This window comes from Loa loa (assembly GCF_000183805.2).
Source record: "Loa loa unplaced genomic scaffold supercont3.32, whole genome shotgun sequence".
NCBI classification, from domain to species: Eukaryota; Metazoa; Nematoda; class Chromadorea; order Rhabditida; family Onchocercidae; genus Loa; species Loa loa.
The window spans coordinates 296,320-306,409 of NW_018108212.1; the positions used below are offsets into that span (position 1 = coordinate 296,320).

General features: G+C 34.8%; 3 protein-coding genes across 3 annotated transcripts in view; 2 read left to right on the plus strand and 1 right to left on the minus strand.

Moving 5' to 3' along the window:
* Positions 1-686: 686 nt before the first annotated feature.
* Positions 687-1,347, minus strand: LOAG_09600 (hypothetical protein; the record flags this gene model as incomplete). Its single annotated transcript, XM_003145127.1, has 2 exons — positions 687-917; positions 1,171-1,347. The coding sequence occupies 2 exons, from the start codon at positions 1,345-1,347 to the stop codon at positions 687-689; spliced, it is 408 nt and encodes a 135-aa protein (XP_003145175.1).
* A 958-nt stretch (positions 1,348-2,305) lies between these two features.
* LOAG_09601 (CK1 protein kinase) lies at positions 2,306-6,434 on the plus strand (the record flags this gene model as incomplete). The annotated part of the gene is made up of 11 exons (XM_003145128.1): positions 2,306-2,322; positions 2,774-2,882; positions 2,953-3,135; positions 3,311-3,475; positions 3,932-4,054; positions 4,230-4,311; positions 4,635-4,750; positions 5,120-5,308; positions 5,559-5,655; positions 5,806-5,915; positions 6,309-6,434. 11 exons carry the CDS (start codon positions 2,306-2,308, stop codon positions 6,432-6,434), a joined length of 1,317 nt encoding a protein of 438 aa, XP_003145176.1.
* Positions 6,435-8,540: 2,106 nt separating this feature from the next.
* Positions 8,541-10,090, plus strand: part of LOAG_09602 (hypothetical protein) — a gene marked incomplete at its 5' end in the record, with an annotated part of 2,164 nt that continues 614 nt past the window's right edge. Inside the window, 4 exons of the mRNA XM_020447976.1 lie at positions 8,541-8,687; positions 8,826-9,022; positions 9,433-9,561; positions 9,761-9,932. Of these exons, the coding sequence (XP_020301844.1) occupies positions 8,541-8,687; positions 8,826-9,022; positions 9,433-9,561; positions 9,761-9,932 (645 nt within the window). The remainder of the gene's footprint in view (positions 8,688-8,825; positions 9,023-9,432; positions 9,562-9,760; positions 9,933-10,090) is intronic.

The following is a 10,090-nucleotide window of genomic DNA, read 5'->3' on the forward strand; positions in this document are numbered from 1 at the left end:
GTGCAAAATGATCCCGTAAGTACTGTTGCTTTTTTATATCAGCTTTGGGAGAAAAATCTTCATTCAGTTGATCTTTTTAAAAAGTTTTCATTGAAAATGCAAGACATACTTGGCTAGTCATTCTCTTATAGTTTAGTAGGCAACAATCGCTCTCGAAGTTACTTAGGTCAGAAACTGGCCAAATGCTAGCTAGACAAATGTAAAAAGATCCACTGAATAAGGACAGTAAATATCCTGACTGCATATATATCATTTAACGTTCAAAAATAGGCTACAGATTCTTAGATTAGAATGATACAGACTTTTCACCGATTCGAGAAAAATTCCGAGATATATTCAGGTGTGATAGAAACCAAACTAATCGATAGATCCACTCTTGAAATAATGCTTATCTCCTGAGGAGAAAAGAAGGCTTCTATTACTTACTCTCCTTTTCAGAGTTCCTGCTTTTAATTTCTATCATTCATCAGTGCAAGATGACCTTTAGGAGAAAATTGCATATACAAATTATGTGATGGTTTTATAGCTGTTGTTGACTAATGGCAAGGCAGAATTTTCATTTTAACCTGATACGCTGATGGCAAAATTAAAGTCTATCTGAAATCCAGTTAGTGCAGATTCTTCGACCTCTCAATTTTTTATTGGACAAAATCCTTGGTTCTGTCAGTGAATCGCTTTAAAAAATTTCAGGTTTGATTCGACAAGAAATTATCAGCATATGCTTCCTTGAATGATGGAACAGATTGTTCACTTTTCTGTCCAGATTTTCGACTTTTCCAAACCCAAACTCGCATATAACGTAAACCGAGAATCATGTTTGGCAAAAATGCTAGTAATATGCAAACTAGGAATATTGCCAAAAAGAAAAAATTTTGAAATGCTACCGAGAAGCCTTCATCCGATACACACAGAGGTATCTGTAAGGGCAATAAAAAATAGTGCTAATTGACTTTTAGGTATTCAAGTAGAGCAGGAAAAGTCTACATAACCCGCTTTTTTACTTAATTTCCAATCCAAAAGGAATCGATTTCTTTATATGCTACTTTAGGACTCGAGATTAGAATCTCAAGTCTAGGATTCCAAGATTCCTTCTCGTGCATACTTCTGGAATAACTTGTGGTTTGAATTTCGACATGCAGAGGATAAAAGAATCTCGGAGAAATATCGTACCATATGTGCACAGGAACGAAATTTTGCTATGGAATTGGAAGAATTGTTGTCCGAATTGTTCAAACTCTTGCAGATGAATCGTTGCCATTGCTGGGAGTAGACCGAACTTGACCCTCGACTCACACAAGTTACGGTGCATGGTGACCAGGCAGTCCATAAACATTGTGGATCTTGCATCTGTTGCTGCTGCTGAAATTTGTGTTGAGTTATAACTTAGGCGATATATTTAAGTGAACAAAGCTTATTGATAAGCACTAAGTTTGTTTCATACGTCCTGATTGATAGTATCTGCTTAATAGTATCTGCCATATTTGTTTCGCCAATTTTTGAAGTAATTTCCCTATTTTTTTAGCAATTTTTTTATTTGTTTTTAACAATTCTTTCATTTTTTAATTTTCAAAACAATTTTTCGCTAATTACTCGTTGTCAAATTTTATTCAAAAATCATCTTTAATGCTATAGCATACTTTGCCAACAGTGTCGCTAATTCTTCAAGGAATTACTCTGTTTTCACTGCTGATAGCTTTACTGAATGCATCAAAGTTATTAGCTCAACATCAGCTCTTTTAAGTGTGTCTTAATATCTTCTTGTAATAACTCATTATCGAAAATACAGTATGTTTAGTGTTCAAGCAATATGACTATTCAGTGCTCACCTTTCCTATAACACCGTTATAAAGGAGTGTTAGAAAAAAGATTGAAAAGATAACAGAAATTTGACCGGGTGATGCCATTCGTTTTTTCTGAATTGACGTCAGTGCTTCGTGATCGTTTGTTTGTTCTTTTGTGATTAGTCAAAAACGATAGCCTAAATGAATTTTCATTATAATATGTAAATTTTTCGTTAGAACTCTTCTTCATATTTGCTATACTTTAAGGTAGCATCAAGGACAACAATATTATGATTTTAGTTATTTCATCTAGTAAAATTACATCTTTATTTCCTGGAACCTCGATTTCTTGTAATGTTCATTTTTTGCACTATTAAATTTAATGCACCACAATTTGCATATTGAAATTATCACAATTCATAAATTCATTAGAAGACAAAAATTTACCTTAGCCATATAAATCATTGGATGCATTCCAACTGTCTCATTTTTATCATTTAAAGAGTCGAAAGGAGATTACAATCATGCCACTTTTCCTGAAGTATGTATCACGGGTTACCAAATAGGTGTAAACATTGAATTTCTCAAGCAAGAAAAGTTAGGATGTTTTGAAAGAGAAATTACTGACACAGCTTTTTAATGGTTTTCATTTAATTGGTATATCATCAGTTTTGAAGAATGCATTTCCATTGTGCCATAGTTTCAGAGTGACCATTTGTTCCATAGAAGTAATAGTAGAGAGTAGTGTCCTCACACGAGATTCAATAGTCGCAAAAGCGTGAGGCGCAACCAAATCACAGTCATATCGTTACATTGCGATTCATCAAAAGAGTAAAACGTATTTGCGTCTTACTTTCGAGCAGAGTTCTGCGCAAAATACGAATCTCACAGGAAGCATATTAATGAAATAACATCTCGAGACATAAATACGGTTACCGTTTGTTATTGATAAAGCCATTAATATGCACCTCCTTACTTCATCATTGTTGTAGAGCAAAAACAAAAACAAAGTCAAAGAAATCGGTAAAGGATCAGCAAACATCAGCGAAACGAAATCAGCGACTGGTTTTCAGCGCCCAAAAAACTGCAGCCACCAGACAAGTAATTCTTTGGTTACAATCTCAATGGCAACTTTTGATTACGAACAACATATTTCTCTCATTCCTTCTAGCTTTCTTGTGTCTCCGCAAACCGACCAAGCAGTCGTCGTGTAGCGCACAGTCTAAAGGCATCTGGAAAAAATGTGGAAGTTATTGGCAGTGATCGCCAAAGAGATCAGGAAAAGCAAGACCAAGCAGTGCAAGAACTGGTTGAGCATCTGAAGTCCATTGCACCATTCAACAAACGTTGGCAAGTAAATATTCCGTGGAACCTGGCCACTTCAGTAGACAATAAACAGAAAGATTTTAAAATGTTGTAACCTTTGCAGAGCCGTAAAGTTTGAAATTTGTTTGTTCTGTTATCCTTGCTAATAATATAATGAATCTTTAAATGGAAGGCAGAAATTTTATTCTACGATCCATGTTTAGGTAATTGAAACAATAAATCAAGGTACATATGGTGTGGTATTTTCTGTTCGCGATGTTGTCACAAAAGTATACGGCGTTATTAAAGTGGCTAAGTCGATGGCCAACGAAGCTGGCAATGTTTCGGCTGAGTGGGAAGGATTTATCCTAGAAACAATGTTCAAAAGAGTACAGCTTAATATTTGATACTACCTGTGGTCAGAAATGTTGTTTCTTTTTCTGCATTTAGGATTGCAGAAGAACTCCACTGCGGGACAAAAATCCATTTCAGATCAGGAGATCAGAGAGGATACATTTTGATTGTAGTAGAATTAGCCCGTTGAAAACCATCACTTTTTTTTCGCACTAAGACACTAAGAAAGAAGAGAACGACTGAAAATGCTAGTAGAATAGGTTCAAAACTATGTAAACTACTTTAAATTTGAAAGAGTAGCATGAACAGTCAAATAAAAAAGTAGTCCGTGCAGCAAAGTACAGTAATTACAATTTTTGCATATCAGTATAAATACTGTATTTCTCAGGTTTTCAATTTCTGAAATTTTATGGATCGGAATTACAATGAATTACAATTGAAATCTCTAAGTTCAAAATTTCCACTTTAGAATAGCAAAAAAGTAAATTTAGTCCGAAACCGCATCAATCGTTCGCTTGTTAGATAAAGGTATGCTTGCCGATCAGCATGGCGAAGGTATGGAATTTGTGGTATTGGAAAAAGCGGCGGTACCAGTCAAAGACTACATTTATGAGGTTAGATGGTGAAGTCGTAAGACTAATCCATTCCTTGTTTAGTAGATTCTTTTTTCTGTATTAACCCTCGATTTATTTGTTCACTAACCTTTATTGATGACGTGATTTAAATTTAAAAAATAATAAAAGAATAGATTTGAAAAACAAATAAAAATTTAATAAAATATTGATGTAGGTAGAAGGAGCGCACAGAAAATACCGTGCGGCAAATATTTCATTACAAATGCTCAAGGGGATTTATGATCTTCATGCACAAGGTACTCAAAAAGTATTGCAAAGTTTTGCTATTTTTTTAGAGAAAAATAAAAAGAAATGTAAAAAAAAAGCAGCAGTAAACATGTGATTCCTATGCCGGAAAAAGTATAGCAGGCGTTTCGTTGATATTATCGTATTGCAGCTTATATCTTTATTATCAACTAAAAAAATAGTGAAATCAGATCGTCACACATTTCTGACACATTTCACTTCACTGGAAAAATAGTAGAAAGTGAAGTAAGCTTAGAAGAGTCAAAGTGCCGTTAGATTTCCAGTTGGCTTTCAAAGTAGATCGAAAAAGGCTAAATGATTTAAATATATAAAGGACTACTGCATCGCGATTTGAAACCAGACAATATGGGTCTATGTTCAAGAGAACAGCCGATTGCGTTGCTCTTCGATCTCGGTATGGCTAGGATGTATACCGATGGGGAAAGCGATGTAATTTATGCGTTTTCATCAATGTAACAGAATCTGCTATTTTTAATAGAAACAGTGATTAGAAATGAAACTGTTTGTTTTGAACTGTTCTAGAGAAGTCCCTATGATGAAGTTCAACCAATTTAGTTGTAAAAAATGTTGACCTCATAGTTGACGACTTAGAATAGTCGAATGAATCATAAAAGTCCAAAACCAGAATAACAATAGCTATTGGTGTATCATATCAGATCGAAGTTTTTTTTCATCAGCAGTTAACCTTCAAGCAAAATACAATTACATATTTTCTTCGGTAGATTGAGTCTAAGCTCAACTTCTGAACCAGTTGTACGAATATTTTTTGCATCTTAGATACCAAAAGACTTTTTGCAGATACGACCACCACGGACATGCTGTCCGTTCCGTGGAACACCCGAATGGGCAAGTGGACATGCACAAAAAGGACGGGAGCAAACACGCTTTGATGATCTCATTGCTTGGCTCTATGTCACGTGTGAATTATTTGCAAATGAACGTGAGCCCATCCAACCTTTGCCATGGACGTACAGAAATAATACGAGGGTTAGAATATTCCTGCTTGAGCAGTCCTAGAATACGCTGGTGTTGAATCCAAAAATAAATTTTAAAGAAGATGTGACAAGGGAGGATTGTATAAGCATTTTTATGAAAGTTACGTTTGTAAGTTCGTCAATTCAACTGCAAAATCTTCCTGTGCTGCACACAAATTCATGCATACAGCTCTACTTCAATACTTTTTCGGATTTTTGTTTCTACAGGAAATAATAATAATGTATATTTGTGGTTCATTTAGGCACATAAATATCTCAAATCATTGTACTGCCCTGCTCGTTATCTCTTGAAAACATTGCCACACCAGTTTTATGCAATTAACGCATATCTTCAAACAGGTTGCTTTGCTATGTCTATAAATAAATTAAAAAGAAAAAAAAGAACTTAAGCTTACAAGATGAATTAATGAAAGACTACAAGATCTGAGAAATATTTCACTGATTTACTTATATGTTTATCTCTACTGCGACTATAAAAACTAGTTTTAGCGAATCCTCAAAAGCCACCAGATTACCATTTTCTGGCCGAAAAAACTTCTGAAGCAATCAAGGAGTTGGAAGAAGAAATCAAAAAATTGCCACCGCCACCGGAACCTGTGGTAATTTCACGGTTATTAATCATTCAGAATATCATATCGATTTTATTTCAAACCAATTTAAAGTCTACAATTCAACCAACCGACGTTCATTGCGCATTAGAAGGGATAGCGCAAAATGGTTATAGGAACTCCGAAACTAAATTAGTCCATCCATAAGCACGAAGTCAAACTGCTGTAGCCCATGCGGTTAGGAGTCCGCTCCCTTACTTTGGCTTGTTTTCATAAGTCTATACTGCACCCATGTCTTCAATACACTTGACCTTCACTTAGCCTTTGTAAAAGACTAAGTCTCGTAATTCGGACAGCCCCAACCTAACAGACTGTCATTTACATGTGATGTCCCTGTTGGAGGTTATGTAATAGCTACAAAGAATTTTTGGAGTTTTTTTTCAGACTGCTGAGGAAGGGAAAAATATGATCCGTAAAGGATCAAAAGGAAAGTCAAAAAGCAAAAGCAAGAAGAAATCAGATGCTGAAAACAATAGGACGAAGAATTTGAAGGATATCTCAAAGAAATAATAATAATATGTAACCAAAAGCATCCCTTATGCTTGTAATGATATGCAAAAATGTGGCTATGAAGTAATAATATAAATGGATGCCAGCGCTCTTATCACTTGAAGATTTAGGGCTTAATAATGACCAAAAGACTGTCCAGCATCAGCGAGCCACTGTATACCATAGATTCCGACACAAATGTGACCAATCCAAACACCTGTAACTAATCACCACTTCCCCTTCCATCCCAACCCGTGTATAGATACCTCAATTCATTACACTTCTGAAGTTTCCCTTCGACAATGTTGCATATCGCGTTGCAGCAGTAAAATTCGAACTGATACGGTGGGAGTGGAAGATCATAAGCGTACGTATTCCCGGGGTTCGGAGGTGTTTGGATTTGATGGATTTCGGAGTTTTAAAAGTTCTCGATTCCCTTCTTCTTGAGCTAAACAATATCTGACTGATTTCAAAGATTCCTGATGTGACTTCGAGAACTCATATTATAACTGTGTAATGATTTCGGCTCTCCGATCTTATAATACCGGATTGCCAAAATTATGACACAATTGTAATATGGGTTCTTAAAGTCATTTAGTTGGTTGGTCTTATACCTCCTAAACACACCAGTATTCAAGGCGATGATTTGATAGACACATTAATAATGGAAGCGTAAAAAATCTACTGTGATGAAGGATGTTCAGGCATGTTGTGTCCTTAATATATTTAACGATATAGCAGATATCATTACAACAACCTAGCAAAGTGGACTTCCTGAGATCATGCTTTTCCTACAAAATATCAATGGACAATGGAGATCGGACAGAGAATAGAGAACAGATTGATATAGCTGCACCTTGATTATAACCATGCTTAGAAACACATCATCATGGTGAAAAAGTCGTCTGATTGAAACAGCAATTTGGACACTAAATGTTTATATTGTTAACTGATCCCTATTTTTATTTCAGATGAGAAATTGTCTGAGGTACTTATTAAACGACCGCCTTTATGTGGAAGCTACATTGGAGGATGACAAGTATCAAGGCTAGATTTTACCATCAAGATTAAAAGCTCTCGAATATTTGTAGCAGCTCATATTCATTGCACTATATATTATATGATTTTATGACTAAACCATCTTATAACACATTGAGAATTTCTATTCACTTGTAGAAAATACTGCTTTATTTTAAGCAGTAATATTTGATGGTTTGATTCTAGAAACTTTTAAAACGTTAACAGTGAGACTATGTTCGGAGAGTGAACATGCTGTTATTGGAAAGACAAAATTCCTATGGCCAGAACAGTGCCTGCCGAATGAAGTAAGTTAGAGGTTGCTTTGTTCCGTCACTTTTTTATCCGCTATGCTCACATCTTTTTTAAAATATTTCAAGGTTTTTATTTTCCTTTTTTTGTAGTTCATTTGTCTGACCAGGATGCCACAGATCACGTGCTGCAATATCCATATAGTTTTTGGGATAGTTGCTCTACAGAAACCCTTGTAGGTAAACTTGTTGTACTTTCGTAGTCTGAACTGGGAGTCGCTCAATTTAAGATAATTATTATGTGCTGAAAAGGTTTTATAATTTTTTATCTCTTATTCGGAATTTTCAGATCGAAATACTAGCTGTTTTATATTCCATAGTTATCACATATGGTTTCTAAGGGACTGAAAAAGGAAGATAATGCATTAGCTGTGTAACTTATTTTTCCATTGTGAATCAACTATGCGTATAAAAACGAAAAATTTTTTATGCTGCTAATATAATTGTATGCTTTGAATTGATAGAAATTTGACTGCAGATTATCTTTCTTAGATCACAATCGATGAGAAACAGACTATTGTTTTGAGAGGAATCAGTAATATTGCCAGAATACCTATAAGGCAAGTTTTTTCTCCCTACTTTTATCTTTAAAAAATAGTTTGATGTTGTAACACATTCTTTATCTGTTTTAGACACTTCCTTCTCGAATGAGTAGGTTTTGGGCAATTTAGAAATCAGTAAAAATGTAATGAGCCGGATGGTAGCAATATACGCTATTTGATTCATAAACTGATCGGTTTATGAGTTTTTGAAGCTCGTCGAGAAATGGTTTTGAATATGTGAAAGACTGTTTTTTAGAATGCAATCGATTAAGCGCTCGTTATATATTGGTACTTCAGAAGATTCCGTTCCATCTGTATTCGTTCATACATCACTATCTTCTGTTCATAAAACAAAGTCCTTTGATTCTCTCGTTATAAAGATTTCCAACTGTTTAGCACAAGACGTTGGTTCTTCTATGTCTTTGAAACATTTCGTAAACAACTAAAGAGCACAAAAATTTTTTCAATTCTCTCGAAATTTGAATTACTGTGAAGTAGTTAGTTGCCTGATGTTATTAAAAGAACACATTATGTAGTTGCAGGATTTGAATAATATTTGGAATGAGCTGTCGAAATTAGCCAAGAAGGCAAATATTGATTTATGTGACCACCTACCTATAGCCCTTCCTGCTCATATGCAAATGACGTTGCTGAAAGTTTTACGCAAATGCGTTAATGAAAAACTTTTCCACCGGGTGCTCACACTTCTTGTCCATTCAAGACTGATCACCGAATCGAAGTTAGTTCAACTTTTAACTTTCAAGATATATTTAGATCCCATGATGTTTATATCATCGCGAAAAACTGAATGTGGAAAAAGAAATAGCTTCCTTTTATTTGCAAACACTCTAGTCATTTGGCTTATTAAATTTTCTTGAGTCCCTTGAACTAGGTTCAGGTCAATTTTTACATAGGGCTCACGGAGCATTTCTAGAGCATTCTCTGAGCATTTCTGATTTTCTTAAATGAAAAGTGCGGTCAAGTTTGTCAGGCCTGTAATGCAACATCTAGCTTACACCTGGATTTTTATGGAACATATGCATTATAAAGTAAAAGAAGTCCACATCTCAAGATTTGTTCATTGAAGTTGTCTTCAATCTATTTTAGTCATGCAAATGCATTGAGGAATTTTAAATCGGTTGTTTTTAGAGCATGCTGTAAATTCATTGAATTATTAGCTAGTAAAAGTCTTATCCAAGAAGCGGTTGTTTTTTTGCGCTTTTCGCTAGTAGTGGATGATCGAACATATGCGACGTTTCTCAAAGTGTGTTCCAATGAGTATGTTTAACTTTTTATCGTGTGATAGGACATCAGAACTTTTGTTTATAATTGTTTTGATTTGAAATGCACTTTTTGTATTAAAAATGATTGATGTGCTCTGTGCCCACTGGTCAGCGCGAGAAGTAAGTGGTATGGTTATTAAAAATTTTCATATGATATTAACAAAATAAACTCCGAAGAGATAATGTTTTTTCAGGTCAGTTTCAGAAAGCTTTGATCTGCTTCTAGCTTTGTTAGAAAAGCCAGTTAACAGCTGGGGGTTACGACTGTTTGTTTCACAGGAATTGACTGAAACTGAAGTTACGATCCTCATTGAACGACTGATATTATTGGGCTGTGAAAGGAAGGGCGATGAATTATTTGACAAGGTGCTGATTTTATTGTATCAATTTTTTGATTTGTAAGTAATGTTGACATGTATTCATTTTCTTTTCATTTTGAAACTTGATGAAGCTCATCACTTGGCGAGGATTCGAAATCTTAATAGTTCCATTTGTTTCAGTTGACAGTTTGATATATATATATA